The following is a 23,228-nucleotide window of genomic DNA, read 5'->3' on the forward strand; positions in this document are numbered from 1 at the left end:
TAACAGTCTGAGGAATACAGTAGACCCAGACACATGGAAGTAGGGCACAGACTGACATCCCTCAGAAGAGGGGATGGGAGGTGGGGGGGTGGGAAGAGATAAACCACAGAACTTATATGCATGTATGCATGACCAATGGACATGGACAACTAAGCCAGGGACAGGGTGGAGGGGGGGTAGGGTGAGGGGTGCCAATGGGGTAAAAAGGTAAAATATCTGTAACAAAAAAATAAATAAAAATTCATAAAAAAAAAAAAAAGCACTCTGAAAACATCTATCAAGATTTAAAATATATATGCACTTTGATCCAGCAATCCTCCTACTGAAAATCTAGTTAAATTATATTAAACTCAGCCACATAACAGAATAACAGAAAGTGTTTGTAGGTGTTTAGGGGGAGGGGCAGGACTTGAATACTCATCAATAGTAAGAATGCTCAATAAATTATAGTGTGCCAACAACATGGAATATATCTCACCATCTAAATGAATGAACAGAGGTAGGCCAGGTGAAATTATGTTGAGTGAAAAAATAACAAATAGAAAACTACATACAATTGAGGAGGCAGTTTGGTGTATTAGTTAAGAGCAAAGACTCAGAAGCCACGCTGTTGGGGCTCAAATTCTGGTTCTTGCCCCTCTTAGCAACTGCGTAGTTTAAAGCAAGTTATCTCTAAAGCTCAATTTCCTCTTCTGTAAAATGCTTCAAAGAATTGTGGCAAGGGTCACTGAGTTCCAACACATGAAGCCCTTAAAACAATGCTTGGCACTGCCCTGGCCGGTTTGGCTCAGCGGTTAGAGAGTCAGCCTGCGGTCCAGAGAGACCTGGGTTCGGTTCCCGTTAACAGTTTGCCCCCGGCCCTGGTTGGGTCGTGCGGGTGGCAGCCACTCGATGTTCCCTTTCACATCGATGTTTCTCTCTCTGTCTTCCTCTCTCTCCCTCCTACTCTATCTGAACAAAAAAATGGAAAAATGTCCTCGGGTGAGGATAAAAAAAATGCTTGGCACATAGGAAGCACTTAGTACACATTAGTTGTCATCATAGAATCCCACTGTTTGAAAGTAATAATCAGGACTCTCACAGATGCAAATGTATGTAAGGTCCCCTTCTTCCCCTGTTCTGGTATTTGTCATCTTTTCCATTACTAATACACTTACAATTTATTATTATTTTTTCTCTGTCCCACCCCCCTTAAGAATTCAAGCACTATGAGGGACAGGTCTGTGGTCTGTCTTGTTCATTGGTGTATTCCCAATGCCCAGCCCAGTGCAGGACAGACAGTAAGCATTCAAACAATTCCTTGTTGAATGAATGCCTGAGTTGCAACCTGTTAGTCCCCAGCATGCACTGAGAGCTCTGCCCAACTTGTATCACATGAAGCTTTACTCTACAGATGTGAATTCTTCATTTGCTTTAGCTGTTTGCTTCACAAGGAAGCCTTTGTTTTTGTGTAAGAACGTCATAAAAAAGTAAAGGGTGAATTTAGGTGTGTGTGTGTGTGTGTGTGTGTGTTAAGAAGGCCTTAAAACTTCATACTTTGTCTTTACAGTCCTACTGAAATAATCAAGTGTCTTTCCAGAAAGAAAAATCCACTTAAAGGAAGTCCTATAAAAGCTATGCTGCTTCATGTCAGAATCCTTCTACAAGCAGCTTTATAAGCTTTGGCGGAATTACAAGCAAGTTAGTGCCTAGCTCAAAATAGACCAGTGAGGGGACAGGTGTAGGATCACCATGAATATACATACCAGCCTTTGCAGCAGCCGGAGTTGCCTCGGGACCCTGAGTCCAACCTATAAAGAGAAGAGTCATGAAATACGATTGTGAGGTCATTCTTAAAGAAGTCAGTTACACGAGGAGGTTACAATCCATTGAAATTCACAGAAAGGACTATCTATCCTGAAAAGCAGTTTTGATCTTAAATCAGAAAGCTTCTAAGTCAGAATTTAAATTCGTTCCTCCCAGACCTGTTTGACTGCTGAACCCATGATGTCACACTACCTCGTCGTCTGAGTGTCCTTAAATCTGTTAGAGGATGGATGAAATGATGAGAACAGGACGTTCAACTGTATTGTTGCATTTTATTTGGGGCTTGGAAATAAGCTCTTTGGCTGTTGTGAACATTACAATAAGTAAGTCTGCTCAGCTTCACTCAATGATTCAACTCAAAACTCTAGGAAACTCTGAAAGCAAAACTGAACTTGAATTTTCTTATTGCGTTTTTTTCTTGATGGTTTGCTGCTGTGCTTTCCCACATGACGAGGAGGAGCATGAGAAGATAATATCCTCATTTTCAGAATTCATGCTGAGGAACCAGCCACTCTGGACTAATTTGCAAGTCCTAGCTGGATGTTGAACTTGACTCATGGCAAATCACTGTTTCAATAACTAAAGTGTGAGGTATTGCTGCTGTGTGTGTAAACCATCCTTTCTGGAGGCAATTTGACAATGTAGATCAAAACTTGAAAAATATCTCTAGGTCTTATGTATAGCTTTTAAAAACAGCTTTATGTGGTATAATTTCAAGTACATAATTCAATGTTTTTCATATATTCGTGGAGTTGTGCAATGATCACCATAATCGATTTATTCCAAAAGAAACCCTGTACCCCTTGGCTGTCAGCTCCCAACCCCTGCGGGCCCTAGGCTACCACTGATTGGCTTTGTCCCGGTAGAGGGGCTCATGCTGGACATGTCACATAAATGCAATCAAATAATACGTCTTTTATGAGGAGTCTTTTTTCATTTAGCATAATCTTTTCCAGATTCTTCCATGTTGTAGCATGTATCAGTACTCATTCTTTTTTGTGTCTGAATATCACATTGTGTGAACATACCACATTTCGTTTATCCAGTCATCAGCTGACGGACTTTAGGTTATTTCCACTCTGGGGCTGTTATTTGGGCATTATGTGGAACTTGCATGAAAATTCACACACAAGTCTTGACATTGGGTATATGTTTTTAAACCTGGGAATGGAATTCCTGGGTCATATGGTAAATTTAACTTTTAAAAAATTGCCAAATTGTTTTCAGAGTGGCTATCCCATTTTACATTTCCACTATATGAATGTATAAGAAAATTATCTGCAGCTTTTCAAACAATTGTTAATAATTAGAAATAGCCTAAACTATCCTTAAAAAGTGGTTTAGTTAAATATATTGTGATACACAGATTAGTTAGAATACAGCTATTAGAAATAATGATGTGGATCTATATACATTGACATCAATAAATGTTCATGTTACTGGACTCCAGTGCTGTCCACCAAATATTTCTCTAGCTCTCTGCTGGACGTATTGCATTTCCTGGCCCCCTCTTGGCACAGTAGGACCATGTGACTAGTGCTGGCCAATAAGTTATGAGTGTAACACTTGTCACTATTGGGCATGTGTTTAATTACAGATATGTGACCCTGCAGAAATGTCTTTTCTTTGTGGCACAGTAATGAGCAGCGTCTGGGATGAGAGCTGCTCTGTCAAGCCCAGGTTCCCGAGTGATCACAACGGGCATACCTCCTCCGCCACCAGCACAGATGGACAAGGTGGACAAGAGAGAAATAAACGTTTGCCATGTGAGACATTGTGATTGGGGTGTTGTTACCACAGAACAGCCTAGCCAATCCTGACTGATAAACTGGTGACACGTGTTTACATGATTAAATCAAGTAACAAAAACACTATATCTAACATGACCTCATTGTTGTAAGTATCAGTGTTTGTATGTGCAGACCGGGCACCGAAATGCTAATGGTACTACTTCCAGGTGGTTGAATTCTTTTCCTTTAAACTTTTCTGTATCACTTCAGTTTTTGACAAATTAGCCATAATTACTTCCAATAAAAGAAAACACATTAAAAAAAGATATTTCCAGCCCTGGCCGGTTTAGCTCAGCGGTTAGAGGGTCAGCCCATGGACCAATGAGTCTTGGGTTCGATTCCGACTACGGCCACATACCTCGGTTGCGGTTCGTCCTCGGCCCTGGTTGGGGTCGTGTGGGAGGAAACCAGTCGATGTGTCTCTCTCACGTCAATGTTTCTCTCTCTTTCCCTTTTTCTCCCCTCTCCTTCCCACTCTGTCTAAAGATAAATGGGAAAAAAAATATCCTTGGGTGAGGGTTAAACAAAAAAAAAGATATTTCCATTTGTAAACTAAAAGTATAACAGAAACTGTTTTAATCCCCATCCTCTCCCTGCTCCTTCCCTCGCACCAAAATACTACTGTAAATTACCTTTATAAGCTACTGTAGAGCCTCCTATTTCACAGAACATGGAATTGAAAGATATAATAGAGGACTTAGGTTGACATCTGCCCTGACTCCAAATGAGAACCCAACAATTGCTAGGAGGATACTGGTTCTATTTCTAAAATGAGGCGGAATGTGTGAGACTGTTCAAGTGAAGTCACAATAAGCACCCTGGGCAAGGTGTTTATCAGTTCTGCAGAGTCATCTCTGGCCTTCCCATCCTGAAACTGTGGATCTAGCTGGGGACCACTTAACATAACTCTGGTCAGAAGGAAAGCCCAGCTACCCTCAGGTATTATGTTCTCTGGTTGACCTAAAGTATTTTCTTTGAAGTTTCCTCCTTTGTAAAATAAGTTTTTCAAGAAAATAAACAAGCTTTAAAGAGAACAAGAGAAGTCGGTTTTTCATTTTTGAGATGACTATCTGACGTCTCATGGGATCGCGATGGCTATACTTCAGTCCAAGTTTAAACTCAGATTGAACCAGAATCAAAACTTTCTGGCACACACAGATTCTTGGTGCCAGCCGGGACTGAAGTGGAACTAACACTAATATCATCATCATTGTTTTCCGTTAGGCGTTCCTGATCCCTTTTATTGCTTGTTTTCCCGTTGCATTATAAGAATCTGGAAGTGGAGTTTAAAAACAGATAAGTAACTGACACCAGCTTAATGTCGAGGACTGCCATGAATAGGACTCTCAGAGCCTCCACCAACCTGCCTGGGGCCCCAAATCAGAGACTTAAGGGATGGCACAGATAGAATTCTCTGCTCTTCCTGAGCTGAGCTTATCTCTCCAGCAGCAGAACAGAGATGTCCAGGCCACAACATTTATTGAGGAATATAAGCCGTGATCCTTGCCATCACGGACCACGCTATCTACATTAAAACAAAGAAACATACTCAGGAAAATTTAATAGACAAGGTAATTTTCATTAAGTGACAAAGAAAATGGAAAAAGGAATGTACTCTGTTCCTGAGTGACCACAAGGGGCTTAGTGATGCAGGTGTGGCTGCATTTCCTTGTGTAGGATGTCTGTTGAAGTGGAAGGAGACATTTAAGAGAATCAGGTTCCATACAGGAACTACGTGAGAAAAGGTCAGTCTCAAAGATCTGCCACTTTCTCGTCAACTCACATGGACCAAGCAGCACTCACTACCCGGAAGCAGAGGGTGGTTGAAGATTTCCTTTACACAGGAAATGTAGATGGGGGTCTACAATCTCCCGCATCTAGCCCATCATTAGTTAGGCCAACTATAGGTCAAAAATAACAGGCACTGCTTAAATGTTTATAAGTTGGATCACAGATTTATTTTTTCCCAGGATCTATTACAGTGTTGGGTCATGAATGGAAGAGAAGAGAAATACCCTGAAAGCATCTGAAAAGCCCATAAATGGCAAAGAGCAGGGAAAAGAGGAGAGCAGAGAAGCCTAATTCCACCCACAGCGAAAGAGATTCTGAGAACACAGAACACGGGCACTGCCTTTGGCGTGGATGCTCTCATGACCCAGGCTGACTGAAAGAGGCATCAAGACAGGGTCCACGCTGCCGTCTGCCTTCCTTTTGAGCCCGGTCACTGGGTCTGTGGCTGTGGATCCCTGTTGAGCCAAGAAACGCCACACTTGGCTCAGCCACACACCATCAAGTGACTGGAGGGTCTGTACAGAGAATTCATCTACTAGTTGAATGCCCAACTTCTGAGGGCATTCTAAAATCCTAAAACCAAAGACTGGGAGGGTGGGAAGAGATAAACCAAAGAACTTATATGCATCTATGCACAACCAATGGACACAGACATTAGGTTGGGGAAGGCAGGAAGGGGGCAGGAGTGGCAAGGAGGGGGTCAATAGGGGGAAAGGGGAACATCTGTAATACTTTCAACAATAAAAATAAATAAGTAATTATAAATAAATAATAACAAAAATCCTGCAACCAGGACCCAGGAACTTAGGAGTCAGTTGCGTCTGAGTTTGGTATAGGACTTGAACAAAACCAAAGGCTACAGGTTGGAGAGGCCCTGGAGGTGCCATCTACCACCTGGGCTGGGAACAGTTAGCCTGGGAAGATCCCCGTGTGAGTGATTCTGTATCACTCACACAAATTTTCTTCCTTTGGATTCGTGTTGCTACAGGTTGTTCAGCTGTTAGCCGTTTGCAATTTGGAGTGCCTAAAAATCTCAGTAATGGAAGAATAAAATTGATTTGGGGGTTAAAATTCTAAATGATTTCCAGGCAACTTTAAAAAAATCAACTAGAGGTATCGCCTCACACCTGTCAGAATGGCCGCCATCAACAAATCATCAGACAACAAATGTTGGCGAGGGTGTGGAGAAAAGGGGACTCTAGTACACTGCTGGTGGGAATGCAGACTGGTGCAGCCACTATGGAAAACAATATGGTGTTACCTCAAAAAATTAAAAATTGAACTGCCATTTGACCCAGCGATCCCACTTCTAGGAATATACCCTAAGAAGCCTGAAACACCAATCAGAAAGAATATATGTACCCTCATGTTTGTAGCAGAACTATTTACAATAGCTAAGATCTGGAAACAGCCCAAATGTCCATCAGTAGATGAATGGATAAAAAAGCTGTGGTACATATACACAATGGAGTACTATGCAGCTATAAGAAAGAAAGATCTCTTATCCTTTGAGACGACATGGAGGGACCTGGAAAATATTATTCTAAGTGAAACAAGCCAAACAGAGAAAGACAAGTATCATATGATCTCACTTATTTGTGGAATATAATGAACATAACAGTCTGAGGAATGGGATAGTTCCAGAGATGTGGAAGTGGGGTACAGACTGACAATCCCCAGAAGAGGGGGTGGGGGGGAGAGATAAACCACAGAACTTATATACATGTATGCATGAACAATGGACATGGACAACAAAGCTGGGGACAGGGCAGGGAGGGAGGGAAAGGGGGGAATCAGGGGGGGGGAAGGAGAAACATCTTAACAAAAATAATTAAATTTTTTTTAAGTAAAAAATAAATAAAATGAAAAAAAAAATCAGCTAGCCTTAGGCAAGTCGCTATTTCTTTTAACTGTGAAAAAAAAAGAAAAACGGACCTTCCTTGTAGGAAAATAGTAAGGAGGGTTAGGACCCCCGTCCTTCCCCAGAAAGCTCACGTCTCCTCCCCATGGCCCCATCTTCTTAAGTAGACTCTGTTGTTCCTTAGATACAAAAAGTTTGCTGGGTCCTCCTACTGGGACTCTGACAGCCCGGTAGGCAAGACTGCTTTAAGGTTGAGCATCTAGGCTTGGGAAAGAGTGCTAGTTAGGAAGGAGTCACATACAGCTCATCACCTTATTCTCAGGAAGTGCCCCCACTTCCACCCCCCTCAGAGAAACAAGATATGCCTGTTGGGGAGTGAGCAGATCTCTGGAATCTCTGCCACTACATCCTCCTTCCCCATTCAGCTCCATTTCAACAATTCTACCCATGCACATAAAGGAGACATTACAGAGTGGTCTGGAATTCACAAAATCTTTTACTGACTTATTTTCTAAAGAGTTTTTTTAAACAAAAAGAAAAAACCAGGTGTCTTGGTTTTTTCCCAAATGCAAAGGTTTGGTTCTGAGTGAGAGATTATGAAACATTTAAACACCAGAAATTCTTAGTTCAGGGAATTAGAGATGTGTCACCAAATCGATGTGCTCCATATATTGAACAATATCTATGTGCCAAGCAAGGGCTACAAATAAAAATTGCATTGAAACAAAGGACCTTAGGTTGGAAACATGAAAGTGGCTTGCTCTCTGGAGGAGTCACTGAAAGCCGCCTTTGGCATCGGCACACCTGCGTTCCCGTCCAGGCTGTGCGCACAGGACCTCGATGCCACTCCTCTGGGTGGATGTCCATGCTCCCCCTGAATAAAGCAGCACAATGAGACGCTCCTTGCAGAGGTCATCAGGGGCGTAACCAGGCTGTATATAAACACTAAAAATAGTGACCATTACCATAGGCACGTGCTTAGCCTGAATTAACTCCCTTAATCCTCACAATGCTTATAAGAGTGGAAGTGGGTTTACTATTTTTATTTAATATTTTATTATTATGTAGAAGCTAATAAAATGTAATAAGCTTCAGGACCCCTCACTTGCACAGTCCCTCATCAATAAGTGATACTTGTGCTTTGTGTCAGCTTGTCAGGTGTGTCATTTGTTGTGATTTACTTATCATCTTAAATAAATGTTTACTTTAGCACCATGTTTTGCCATCATAATTTGGTATTCTTTTTCTTCAAGAGGTCCCTGCATATTGTGTGAACTTTACTCTCCTCTCAAAACCTAGGTCTACACCTGACTATGGGTAAAAACTATTAATAATTCTGTCTTGCAGATGATGAAACAGGCTTAAAGAGGTTATGTTTCCTGCCCAAGAATACACAGCCAGCCCTGGCCAGTTTGGCTCAGTGGTTAGAGCATCGGCCTGCGGTCCGGAGAGACCCGGGTTCTGTTCCCGCTAAGGGCACGTACTTCGGTTGCAGTTTGTCCCCGGCCCTGGTTGGTCGTGCGGGTGGCAGCCACTCGATGTGTCCCTTCACGTCGATGTTTCTCTCTCTCTCTCCCTTCCTTTCTCTCCCTCCCACTCTATCTGTACAAAAAATGGAAAAATATCCTCGGGTGAGGATAAAAAAAAAAAAAAAAAGAATACACAGCCAGTGAGTGGTGGAATCCAGATCTGAACGCAGGCAGTCTGGCTCTACTTGGAGCGCTCTTAACCATATACTTAATTGCTTCTTATTGCTTTTACATAGAGCTCCTAGTAAATTCTCTGGAATGTTATGGACCTTTAATAATGGCGATTATTATTTTGCAAATTAAAAACTACTTTTGTAATAACAGGAATACAGCCTTAGCCTTATTTAAAGAAACCATACCAATTTGAAACTTACAACACAGGTACATATGTAGTAGGCTGATTTTATACAAGAGAATTCCTTTTTAATATTAATTTCCTGGGAGAGTCTGAAAGCAGCATTATTCTAAGTGTGATCCATAGATCATCAGAATCATCTGGGCCCCACCCAAACCTAAGGGATCTAAACTGATGGGAGCAGAGGTCTCAGAAATGTGGATGTTTAATTAGGTCCCAGAGTGTCTTTTTGCACACCAAAGTTTGGAAAACACTGCTCACAGTAGTCCTGCTTTGGGTAATATTGTCTGCAGATGAGGTGGAGGATAAGTGCAAAAGGAATCTGAATCTAAAATGGTATTAGTAATACCTCCAATTAAAGGTAAATGACAAATAAGACAACTTCTCTGAAAATGCAATGCAATTTAATATTCAGTAATATAAGAAAAATTGACTTTACATATAATTTTGAAGACCATATTCTGAGAATAGAGCACAGACTACCTTTCCAGATACTATTCTTAGTTTTAAGTATACTATTACTTCTCTCAATTTTCAAAATCCTTTTAATTAAGTCATCTCTCATCCACATTCTAGAGAGTGGGAAATAGAGGCTCATAGACGTTAACTCTCAGAAAGTCTGATTCTAAAACCTGTGCTCTTAAATTCTACATCTCAATAAACAAACAAAATGTTTAATAGAGTAGTGATAAAGAGGCAAAGTTGCTAATTTTCATAAGACTCTATATCTTGAAGGTTTTTTTTTTATGACTTATTTTCAAGACGAATGAATAAGGCCAGGGGTTAAAGACAGACTGAAATCACTAAAATGGGCCAAAACTGTGTTATTTTATGTGGGAGATTTTAGAGAGTATTAAAAGCCTACTTGAACTTGCAGATGTAGAGCTTTAATCCCTCCTCCTAGTTCATAAACAGAATCTTTGTTTCAGTTCTTCCCACACTGTCCTTCCTCCATCCCCCCCAAAAAACTTTTTAAGATCTTTACCCGAAATTCCTTCCCTCAGCACTTCAGCTGCCCAAGCCTACCAGGCAGTGCCAACATTAAGTGCTGACATTGTTCCAAGCACTTCACGTCTATTAGCTATGCAATTCTCATCATCCTATTATTTCCTGCATTTTACAGAATTGGACATTGAGGCCCCAAGTAACTTGCCCAGTGTCACAGAGCTGGTACCCAGCAGCCTGGCACCAACCCCACACCCTTAACCACTTACTAAAACACTACCGTTTATTGAGTGCCCACTGTACACCTTTCCCCAGCTGAACACTTACAAGAATTCTCAAAAGGAGATCTACCCCCTGCTGTGATCAACATGAAGGAAGAGGGCAGGAGATTAAACCACTTGTCCAGGCCTCACAACTGTAAACAGCCAAGACCAACCTTTCTCTCTGGATCTACGGCCTGCACTTTCTCCACTCCATGCACAGCCTCCAGGAATTTTTATGGGTTATTCCCTCTGACAACCCTACAAGAGAATGACCACTTCTTCCACTTTGCAGGAAGCAAATCCATGAGGCAGCTTCAACATGAATGTAATCATCTGGTTTTAGGCAGATTCCATCTTCTGGATCTGCTCTGCAAACCAAGGTGCTAGAAAAGAGGGGAGGAAGGAGTATGCCTGCTTATCTCCTTCTCACATCATGTGAAAACATGCTTTACATGAAACAACTTAAAAGTAACTTACATGATATATGTGTAAGCAACACCAGCAGATGTAGATACGCACTGTCTGCTTGGGACAGAGCCATTTCTCCTTATAAGGTCTTTACACTGATATTCATGTGAACTTGTTTTATATTTTTCAAAAAGCTTTTCTGTTCATTCAACACTGTATCGGGGTTTCATGTTTTACCCACCTGTGAGATTAGGCCATTTAAACACAAACCCTGGCAGATGCACAGAATACTAACCAGGAGAACTGAGACCCTTCAGTCCCTGGTCCTCCGCCACCTGCTGGGATGTTCTCCCAATTTTCAGCTGGGAAAATCAGACGCTTCCAGGAGTTTGCAACTTTCCCTAAATTGAGCTTTCTTCCTGAACCGCTAGGAGCAACTGTAACAACACCCTGTCCCACACAGCTCTTAAAGAAGATCCTTGTAATTATTTAATTTAGGACTCTGCCTCAGAAATGACATTTAAAAAAAAAAAAAAAAACTAGCAGAAATCTGAGCAGATAACAGGAGTCAAGAAGATTTGGTTCTGCAGGACTCTGAAGTCCCAGACACAGTTTTGCAGGAAACTTCCCATCCAGACTCTTGCCACAAGTGACCAATAGAGAAGCGCTCTCCTAGAAGGTTGGGGAAAGGAGAAGAAAAGAAGGGACGGTGTGACAGGGTATGAGGTGGTCCCTCCCTTCCTGGCGTCCAGAAGTGGCCAAGGAACCTGTCCAGCGGCCACGCGCCCAAAGGAGGCGGTGGGAAGGGACAACAGCCAGTGCCCAGGGCCCTCACTGAGTCCCCCCAGATTTCCACTTACTTGTTCCGAAGTGTCACCCCATCTCTGCGCCTCTTCCAGCGACTCCGCGCAAAGCGGCAGCCCCAAGCACAGCGCCAGCAGCAGAAGCATGGCGGCACTGGGACGCCGTGGACGCGTGGGGAACAGCGTGGGGATCGGGCAGCGGCGCGCCCAGGGGACAGCGCCGGGACTCCCGCAGCAGAGGCGCACGGCCCCGCCTCCTCGCCGCTTCGCCCCCCGCGCGCCCCGCCCCCCGCGCCCCGCCCTCCCCGGGTCCAAGCTGCTCCCCCGCTGCGCAACTCGCCCCAAAGGTCCCCTCCTCTGCCCGTTCTTCAGCCTGGCCCCCTTACTCATTGACCGCAGGATTCCCCTCCCCCACTCCCTCCCTCGCCTTCTTCGCAGCCTTCTTCATCCAGCGCCTGTGACACCTGCCACCCCGCCCCCAACGCTTAGTTTTCTGCAAAGTGTGAAAGGCTTCTTCACGGACATGCTTCATTTCTGCAAGAGGACTCTGGAGGACGTAGCCCACCTCCCTGATCTGCTATATATACCACCCCCGTTCAACTCTTATACATACAGGTGCCCATCCTCCCTCCACCTGCTAGACTAAAGACAACAGCGGATCTTCTCTCTGCCCAGAGAACAGTACATTCCTCTTGACCTCAGGCACTGACGCTTAGAAGCCAAATTAAGAGATGCTAATTAGCAGTCTAATGCAAAAAGTACTGGCAGCGTTGTCCCCATTTATGCGGTTCTGCCGTAAGAGGATAGGAAAGAGGAAGCTAGAAGTGGTACCATGTAGTATTTCTAATTTTTTGGTCATTAATCATGAAAATGAATATCACTGTTATCTTAGTTACAAACTATTCACTGTCTTGGGAAGAATTATTACCTACCAGCCATCTATGCACAGCCTTTCAGAGTCTGGGCACCATCATTTTCGCTGGTAGATACACTGTGTAGCTGGAGCTGGCTTGTTTATTTCACCTTCCGAGAGACAATCACCTCAAAGACATTTTTATGTGTTGTAACAATTGTATCTAAATCGATGAGCTGAATAACAGTGAGTGGCTGACGACAACCTCAATGGCAAAGAACAGAGAAATGGCTAACTCAAATAATGGAACATCTATTCTGTGGAATATTAGGCAGCCATTAAAGAATAATCACGAGGTCTGTGGAAACCTGAAGAATGTTTGTAATATAAAATAAAGGGTAAGCCCTGGCCGGTTTGGCTCAGCGGTTGGAGCGTCGGCCTGCGGTACAGAGAGACCCGGGTTCGGTTCCCGCTAAGGGCATGTACCTCGGTTGCAGTTTGTCCCTGGCCCTGGTTGGTTGTGCGGGTGGCAGCCCCTCGATGCGTCCCTTCACATCGATGTTTCTCTCTCTCCCTCTTCCTCTCTCTCCCTCCCACTCTATCTGAACAAAAAATGGAAAAATGTCCTCGGGTGAGGATTAAAATAAATAAATAAATAAAGGGTAAAATCAGATTACATAATAGTATCAACAGAATGACTGTAATTAAGTATAAAAACATGCATGCATGGACATAAGAACTAGGGGAAAACAAGAAAAATAAAAATTGAGTGTGTTAGTCTGTGGTGATATCTCTTCTTAAAATATTTTATGTACTCTTGTATGTAGTATTTGAAAAAACCGCAATAGAGTGAAGCCGCGAAAGTCGAAGCATGAAGTGGTGAGGGACGACTGTAATGCTTTTTGTTCAAAAGAGACATCAGGAGAGGAAAAACAAACATGTTGCTAATGTTAAATAAATGAAAGGACACCCTCTGTCATTAACAGTTAATCATTCAATAGCTTAACCACAGGCTAATTTTAAAAACATGCAAACAACAAGAAGTGACAGTAGCTGATCCCACAAGATTTCTATGACAAAACCACAGGAAACCCAGCTGGTGTGTGCCTCAGCTGGTTGAGTGTCTTTTCATGTACCAAAAGGTCACTGGTTCAATCCCCAGTCAGGGCACATGCCTCAGTTTCAGGCTCAATCCCCAGTAGGGGACGTGATGGAAGCAGCAGATCCATGTTTCTCATGGATGTTTCTCTCTCTCTCTTCCTCTCCCCTCTTCTCTCTCTAAAATCAATTTAAAAGAAAAAAAAAACAGGTAAAGGAGAGCTTTGAACTAAATCAGAGGATGTTTATTTTAGAATCTTACCATGACTTTTGAATGTGTCTCATGATCCAGGCCAACTGAGAGGTGATCCCAAATCTTCTGGAATCTTTGGCCTATCCTCCTCAACCCCACCCCTCTCAAAAGAAAAACACCTACTTGTGAACTGAAAGTTGAATTGGGGGAAAGTCTGGTTGTTTGAAAGGGGACATAACAACTCTATTATTTCAGTCCTCCAACAGAACTGGGACCACACCTTGTCTTCCCTTCGTAGCACCCCTCTCCCACTCATTTCTACTTTTGTCCTCAAATCAGCTCTTTGCCCAGTTTACTCCAACTGATTTTTGCAGAGATCCACCATTAGGAAAAGTGAGTTTTACTTTCTGCGTCTTGTAGGACTCTCCAATTCTGCTCTAGGCCGCAGTGCTCATACATTGTTAATGTTTACTTTAAGGCCAGTTTCTCCAATTGGAACAGAAGTTCCTTGACAACTAGGATCTTCCCCAACTTGTAGACTGCTCTAAATGTAAGGTTATTGCTTAATGAAAATTTGGTAAATAGCATTAGGCTGAGGGAAAGGAGAGTGGAGGAGAAACTGTTCCATGACTGCCGTGTGTCCCGAAAGCTGGACCATGGCCAGAATGGAGGTTGCTTTGTGCAAAACCCTTTTAGAGACTGTCAGATTGTAATTGCTGTTCCTTCTGACATAAACCAATACACCTTCCTTGCCTCCTTTATTTGCTGTTTTCTGGAACAGGTTGTTGTCCTGACCTGGTCAAGCATTAAAGCAATTTCCTGTACCTGGTGGCATTCATGTATTAGTACTTGTGACTCTTCCTTTTGCCCTGTATCAGTCTTTGGCACCTGCCAAGTGGTGCAGGGATCCATTTCGTTTTAGAGCTGCCCAAGACACACCTTAACAAGCTCCATTAATTGCCAGGCTGGAGTGGCTAGTCTTTTTCTTGGGTCTTTCCCTGCCCTCTGCTTAGGGAGGAAGATTTTGTGTCTTAGAGCTTTTCCCTGAGTCTGCATATATATGAACACGGAGGCCCGAGCCGGCTGTGCTAGAGAAGAGGAGGGCTACGGTCTGAACTTGACTGCCATACAGCAACATGACTTGAGAGAACCTCTGAATTTCCTAGGATTGGCAAACTGGGACAGCCTAGGCTTCTGTGTGACCAAGTAGAAACGATCTTTAAAAACTGGGTAGATGTAATCAAAATAAGCCCCAGTGAGAAATTTCCAAAACTGTCGACCAGCATAGGCAATGATTTCTATTGGCCTTACAAATAAGGATGAAAAAGTTAACTGCCCCTCCCCTCCGGAAGGGGCTGAGGTGTCCCCACACACACTGGTCCTTTGATGACGTGTTTCTCATTTCACTTCCAGGAGGCCCTGGTTTTCCAGTTTGAAACGACCGAACTCCTAGAAGTTCAAAGCTGGAAAAGACCCTAAAGGACATCTCACTCAATCTAAATTTTTCCAGTCAGACACCTCAAGAGGTTTGCCCAGGATCACACACCAGTTAGAGACAAATCACCAGCAGAGAGAGCCCCGGGGCCTCACTGACAGAGTCTAAGCCCCCGGCTCAGCAGCAGGGGCAGACTCTGTGCCAGCTCTTTCAAGGAAACATCTCCCTGAGTAACTGAGGATGGGCCAAGGACCCCAAAATTTTAGAATCAGACTCTTTAGAGTTACCAGCAGTATCCTGGTCTCCCACTCGAGACTGCCAACTGATGGGCCCAAAGCCATGGCTACTCCAGCCAAGGCAGAGATTGACGAGGAGAAAGGCAGCTTGTCCATTGTTTTCTTTTTCACTCCCTTGAATTTAACCCTGACATCCCCCGGTTTTTGTATCCAGCTGCTCTGAGATTAAAGGCCTCCCCAAGTCCTCTGGGCCCCTTTCAGATCCACCCCCAGCTCCTTTCGAAGTGACTGTGAGGTCATTGTTCTGTTCTGGGCCAGCTCTTTTCCCCCTCCTTGGGCTTACCTTTTTATCTATTTATATGACCTTGAGTTTCTCTTGGACTCCTGACAACTTTATATAATTGCTATAGTTTCTTATAATCTTGGGCTGTTTGTTGTTGTTGTTTTCCTTCTAAATCAAAGAGATTGGGGAAGAAATGGGTTGCTATTGGCTTTGACTCTGATTTCTCAGGAGTCCACGATACCTTGGGAGTCTAGTTATACGGACTTTTCATCTACTTTACTAACCATTGAGTTTTATCCAGACACAAAACTTGTGGCAGAGGAAATAGAGAATGAAGTTATCTAACTTTTGGTGCAGCCAGTATGGTGATTCCTCAAAAAATTAAAAATGGAACTGCCATTGACCCAGTAATCCCACTTCTCAGAATATGTCCTAAGAAGCCTGAAACACCTGTCAGAAAGAATATATGCACCCCTATGTTCATAGCAGCACTATTTACAATAGCCAAGAGCCCATCAGTAGATGAGTGGATAAAAAAGTTGTGGTATATCACACAATAAAATACTATGCATCTATAAGAAAGAAACATCTCTCACCCTTCCCTTTGAGACAACATGGAGGGACCTGGAGAGTATTACACTAAGCAAAATAAACCAGTCAGAGAAAGACAAGTACCACATGTTCTCATTTATGGATTATCATGAACAAAATAAGCTGATGATAGAAATAGATCCAGAGACAAGGAAGTAGAAAACAGACTCATAAATCTCAGAGGGAAGGGGGATGGGAGGCAGGAAAAGATAAACCGAAGAACTTATATGCATATATGCACAGCCAATGAACACAGACAATAGTGTGGGGAAGGCAGGAGGGGGGTGGGAGTGGGGAGGAGGGGGTAAATGGGGGAAAAGGGATGGGGACATCTGTAATACTTTCAGCAATAAAGATAAAAAATATTTTCTAACTTCTTCAGACTGATTATTTGTTGAATTTATCAACTATTCACAAACAGTAACTCATCATATTTTAATTATCTGCTTACAGGTTTGAGACCCAAGTTGGACTCTGATTTCCCAGTGGGCATGGATTATCTCATGCCCATTTTTGGCTCTCCAGTCTCTGGCACATGGACTAGAATACAGTTGACATGCAGTGCGTTTGAAGGATGAATGAGAGAATGTATATCTGCCATATATTCTGTCCTGTATATTCGGAGAATGTATATTCTGTCCTGAACTGGTTGTGTGTAATATACCCAACATTTTAAACATGCTCTGTGACCTGGAAGAATGTCGCATTTGAGTCTGAAGGTGGGACTAGCAAACATGTCAGATGTTAAGTGGAGAAGAGGGTGAGATTGTAATCGTGGACTCGAATAGTTAGAGAAGCCTTTCTGAAGGCATTAGACATTGTTTGCATGGATCAGAACTTGGAAGCTAGATGGAGAAGACAAAACATTGAGAAGACAGCAGCCGGAGAGGGTACAACAGCAAAAAAGACTTTGACATTGGCTAAATGACAACACAAAATACTGGGGAAAGGTTCAAATTGGGGGAATTACCTCTAGAATTGTCTTGAGCTGAAAGGTGGGAGGGCACAGGGTCCCCAATTGCCAAGCTGTCAACTTCTTCATAACTGTTTCCTCCAGCTCCTTGCAAAAGGAAAAAAAAAAAAAAAATGAAGGCATTGTGACATATTTTGCATAAACCTTTTTGTTTTACTTTGAAGGACTGTCCTTTGCTCTAAGGTTTTTGCCACTCCCTTCAATGACAGCGTCTCACAGTGGGCCCTTGGAGTGGAAGAATACACCAGGCAAGGGTGTATGTTGGGGGTGAAAGGGAGGAAGGCATTGGGGCGTGACACATGTCATTTGAAAAATCACCCAGATGATTTAGAAATCCTGCAAACATTGTGCCATGCACCTGGAAAGGATGGAAATCATTTCTTTCTGTTACCCATGCTGAGTAGATGAGGACAAGTGCTTTTTAATGACATCAGTGCTATGGACTCTGCACCCAGGATTCATCTGGGCTAAGCGGCTGTCTAGGATTATATATGTAGAAAGCTCTGTAGAATAATATGATGTAAGCCTCTGGCAGCAATCTTCATCAGATCTGCACATACATTTACTCTTTGGTCATCAAACCCACCTTGGGGAATTTATCATACAATACCTGCTCCGATACAAAATGATGTAGGTAAAGTTATTCATTACAGCATTGTTCCTAGTGCCCAGAGATTAGAAACAATCCAGAAGTTCATTAATGGGAGTCTATTCAAATATGCTGTTATACCATGAAGCTGGAAGAAAGGATGAGGAAACGTTCTACGTATTGACATAGAAAGACATTCAAAATACTACATGATTAAGGGGGAAAAGCAAGTGTAGTATATGCTGCAGGCTGTCGTTGTTGTTGTTTTTTATCTTCACCCGAGGACATTTTTCCATTTTTTTGTTCAGATAGAGTGGGAGGGAAAGGGAGGAAGAGAGAGAGAGAGAGAAACATCGACGTGAAAGGGACACATCGAGTGGCTGCCATCCACACAACCCAACCAGGGCTGGGGACAAACTACAACCAAGGTACATGCCCTTAGTGGGAACCGAACCCGGGTCTCTCTGGACCCAAGGCCAACACTCTAACCACTGAGCCAAAGCGGTCAGGGCGCTGCAGGCTGTTTTTAATGTGAGAAAGGAAAAAGATAAAAAGCATATGCATAATTGTGTATATTGCATAAAGAAATTCTAGGAAAACAAAATAAATAAATGGGGAAGGTGGAGTTATGAGAGGGTAGAGACAGGGCAGAACCCCGCAGAGGGAGGGATTTGTTCTTAAATTTACTATTTGATTTTTGAACACTGAATGTACTACTCGTTCAGGATTAATCTCTTTGTTTACCTGTCTGTCTTTCCCACTGAACCAAGACCCAGGGGAGGACAGGATCCATATTCTATCTATCTTTGCACATTGTGCCAGCATCCAGCCCATCATCCGAGCTTGAGAAATGTTTTGTGAATAAGTAAGGAAGACTCCAGTAGAATGGTATACTTTTCACGTTGTGCTTTTCATTGGAAATTTCTGGAACACCAGTTTGCACAGCCACTGAGTGGATGCAAGACCTTAAATACCAAAAGCATTTACCTCTCTGGAGGTGAATATTTTCAAAGAAAAGCATGATATTGTGGCCTCAACTGCCAAAAACATGTTAACCCACAATTATCCCTCTGTATTATATATTTATCTTTGCAAGAGTTATAAAAACAGGAAAGATAACCAAATTTTAAACCTTCAATATAATACCCTATCTGGTGCTTAAACTTCTTATAGAGTTTCAGATTTCTGATAGACTTGAATTCTATATGCGGAGAGAAGCCATTCTAATCCATTCATTTCCCCAATCCTACCTCGATTTTTCTATTGCCCCTTCAAGGATTTCCCCCAAAATATCTGCACTCAGAAACTGCTACACCCCTTCTCTAAAAACACACACCAAAAGAACATTTCTCACTTTGAAAAATGTGTAGTTTATAATATATAGTAATATAATATTAACATTCCTGTGGTCATCAGAAAACATGATCCGCGTTAATTTTGCCTTATTCCCTAAAAGTACACACAAAAACATCACAGCCAGTTCTTCACTCCTGGGCATTAGCTGTGGACAGCTGTCTTTACTCGTCTGCATCTGCGTTAATGTACAATGCAAAGCCGGGCAAATAGCGCTGAAGAAATATTTGTCAGTGAGTGGTGGTTTGTCCCTGCAGAAATGCTCACTAAACACAGAACCATCACAGTGCAATGTGAAGAATCATTTTTCTTTTCTCCTTTTCTTTTTACTTTTGTAAATTAAATTTTTTATTTTTAGTCATTTTTATTTTCGTCTGGAAGGATGCCTAGGACGACAAGTGGTATCCTGGTTTTCTGGGCGTTAACCTGGGACCACGGGAAACTTGGAATAGCACAGAGACTTCGCTGATGCTCTGATAGAGAGGGAGGTTTGGTGCAACCTGCCTTGTGCCCACACGATTGCCCCACCCTGCTGCTTTCTTGGACTCCCGGGCATGAAGAGAGAAGCCAGAAAGACCTGGAGTTGATCCATGGGGTGTGTTTTGTCCCTGAAGACTTGCCAAATCTTTTCCAGATGCTGAGAGATGGCCAGAGTGCTTTTACCGAAAGCCACAGGTGTGTCTTTGGAAGGGTTTGATTGAAGCAAGTGTTGGGTTTTGTGGTTGATGCCGAGAGCTATGACGCAATCCACAGAATCAAGACCCAACTACAGAGCTGTTGTCAGGTTGTTTTGGTGGTGCTCAGGGGGTTTGCTGCCTGGCTGGCAAGGGGAAACCTCTTGTCTGTGTGACAAGCAACAGGTTTGCATTGCACAGGTGCGGACTTGCCGAACAAAAATATGTAATACTTTGTCCCACATCTCAAGGTTATCTTCATACTGAGTTCTCGTGTAGAATGAACTTTATTCTCGCCAATTCGTGATAAACTATCCAGATTTTTTAATCAAATAATTGTTTTTATTTAGGGTGAATGACTTCCCATGCACTGTCAGTGGATTCTACATTCCATAAGCCAGGAGGGAATTTGAGAGGAGCCACTGGCCCCTGGTCATCACCTGCATTATGGACTGAATGTTTGTGTTTTCCCCAGAATTTGTATGTTGAAGTCCCTAACCTCCAATGTGATAGTATTTGGAGATGGGGCCTCTGATACATAAAAAACTCTCCAAACCCAACTGCAAATAAATAATTCAATTAGAAAATGAGCAAAATCCACAAAAAGACATTTCACCAACAGGATATACGGATGGCAAATAGAGATGTGAAAAGAGAATCAACATTGTTAGCTTTTCGAGAAATGAAAATTAAAACCACAATGAAATATCACTACACACCTATGAGAACCACTGAAATAAAAATAATAAAACAGCCCTGGCCAGTTTGTCTCAGCGGTTAGAGCGTCGGCCTGCGGTCCAGAGAGACCCGGGTTCGGTTCCCGCTTAGGGCACGTACTTCGGTTGCAGTTTGTCCTCGGCCCTGGTTGGTCGTGCGGATGGCAGCCACTCGATGTGTCCCTTCACGTCGATGTTTCTCTCTCTCCCTTCCTCTCTCTCCCTCCCACTCTATCTGTACAAAAAATGGAAAAATATCCTCGGGTGAGGATAAAAAAATAATAATAATAATAAAGCAGTGACAATACCAAATGCTGGCAAAAATGCAGTAAACTAGGTCCCTCGGAATTAAGGGTGGACGGGTAAAATGATACAGCCACTCTGGAAAAAAGTTTGGCAACTAAAAACAAAAAACTAAACATACACTCAACCATACGATCCAGGAATTCCACTTCTAGGCATTGATCCTAGAGAAATCAAAACTTATGCCCATACAAAATCTGTACATAGTCACAGCAGCTTTATTCATAATAAAACTAAAACAAAATTGGAACCACTCCAACTATTCTTTAATGGGCAAATGATGAAACAAACTATGGTACATTCAACCTGTGGAATATTACTTGGCAATAAACAGGAAGAAAGTGGTGATACATGAAGCAACTTCGGTGAACTCCAGGGCATTATGTTGAGTGAAAAAAAGCCAATTCCCACAGGTCACATACTGTATGATTTTCTATATAACATTCTCAAAGAAACAAATTATAAAAACAGAGAAGAGACTACTGTTTGCCAGCATTTAGGGACACAGCAAGAGGCTGAAGGAGGGAGGGATTGGGTGTAACTGCAAAGGAGTTATAGCTCCAGGAACATCTTTATGGTGATGGAGCAGTTCTGTATCTTGGCTGTGATTGTGGTGGTTACACAATTCCACACGTGTTATCAAGTTGCATGGATCAAACACACACACACTCACACACACAAGTTGTGTAAACCTGGTAAAATCTGAGTGAGTCTTTGGATTGTACCAACCACAATTTCCCTGGTTTTGACATTGTGCAATACAGTAGTTAACGTTAGATGTGACCAGTGAGGAAATCGAGTACATGGGACCTGATGTATTATTGTTACAATTTTTTGTGAATCTGTAATCACGTCAAAATAAAATTAAAATTAAAACCAAAGTTTATTATATCCTTCATCCTTGTGAGAAATGGGACTCTAGTTGGAGGAGGGAGAAAGAAGAGGAGGGAAGGGTCTTTTCCTGCTATCCCTGAAGTTTTCTTGCAACTGTGTGTGTGTGTGTGTGTGTGTGGTCAACCTTCTACCTTCTCTATCCCATAGTCACCACCTTTAAAATAGAGAATAAAGAAAGTCACTCTCTCTTAGCTTATTCTATCAACTAGGCCTGACAGAACTCATAGAGGAAACTGCTGGCCAATTCTACTGTACGAGGTCATTTCTCAGCCTGCCACTGATTACATAACTCAATTTTCTAATGAAGCATCTTTTTAAAAAAATATTGCCATGGTTTTGCCACCATTTAAAGGGAAATGCCAGCATGTGTCCCCCTTCTATCAAGAGTCTTGCTAAGACAACTTTAAAAGCACAAGAGAGACAGGCAGCTAACTTGTTTCTCTGCCTCCAACCCTATGCCAACATGATGCTAAATGTTGTACATGCCGTATCTTATTTTCTCCTCAGGCAACCTCCACCACACAGCTGAAAACTCGACTTCAGAAAGGCGGAGTAACTCCTCCAGGTTCTGAAATTTATAAATCCATATCTGAACCTCCAAACAGCGACATAGCTTATATTTCCTCATAAGGCTGCCGTGTTTTTATTGAATATTTGGTCTGTGTTTTTCTTTATTCTAAATGGTTTAAGTCATTAAACATAGCACAGAAAATGTCACTGACTATATAATTGAACCTAGTAATGGAATATCTTTCTAATTTTTACATTGCCATGGTTTTAACCGCCTTTTACATATCCCAATAAGGTCCCCCTTATATCAAGATAACTTTAGGACCACAACAGGGAACTATTATTTTCTATATTTGTGTTATGCATGACATATTTTCAGTGGCAGATACCCCAAGAGAACATCTGTATGAGTCTCGTATGGCCACTGTAACAAACGGCCACAAATTTAGTGACTTATAAAAACACACCTGTGTTCTCTTCCCTCTCCGAAGGTCTGGAGGCTGCAGATGGGCTGGCAGGGCTGTGTTGCTTCCGGGGGCTCTAGGGGAGAGCGATCGCTTGCCTTTTCCAGCTCCTGGAGGCCACCGATGCTGGCTCACGGCCCGCGACTCTCCAACCTCTGCTTCCAGCGTCACATCTCCTCTCTGACTGACCCTACTGTCACCCGCTTTCTTTCCCGGGGGATCCCACCCAGATGACCCAGGAAAATTTCCTCATCTTAAAATCCTTACACAGCTGCAAAATCTTTTGCCTTGTAAAGTAGCATATTCACAGGGTGTCGGGATTAGGACGCAGAAATCTTGTGGGGCTCTATTCAGCCTTCCACACCCTCCGGTTATTTACCTGGTACCCTGCCCTCGAGCCTGCACTGTGCACATCTGAGGAGAGAGGGAAGAGAAGCATCTTCTACAGGGACTCTCTCAAAGATCAAGGACAACATGGTATGTCATGCCACATTGCAAAATGAGTGCTAGAT

General features: G+C 42.7%; 1 protein-coding gene across 1 annotated transcript in view; it reads right to left on the reverse strand.

Moving 5' to 3' along the window:
• The window catches only part of ITIH5 (inter-alpha-trypsin inhibitor heavy chain 5), a 76,444-nt gene extending 64,676 nt beyond the window's left edge, over positions 1-11,768 (reverse strand). Inside the window, exons 1-2 of the mRNA XM_036242121.1 lie at positions 11,609-11,768; positions 1,746-1,790 (exon numbers count right to left, since the gene is read on the reverse strand). Coding sequence (XP_036098014.1) covers positions 1,746-1,790; positions 11,609-11,698 — 135 coding nt within the window. The 5' untranslated portion in view covers positions 11,699-11,768. The remainder of the gene's footprint in view (positions 1-1,745; positions 1,791-11,608) is intronic.
• Positions 11,769-23,228: the final 11,460 nt, after the last annotated feature.

The sequence above is a fragment of the Molossus molossus genome, unplaced genomic scaffold (assembly GCF_014108415.1).
Source record: "Molossus molossus isolate mMolMol1 unplaced genomic scaffold, mMolMol1.p scaffold_m16_p_1, whole genome shotgun sequence".
NCBI lineage: Eukaryota > Metazoa > Chordata > Mammalia > Chiroptera > Molossidae > Molossus > Molossus molossus.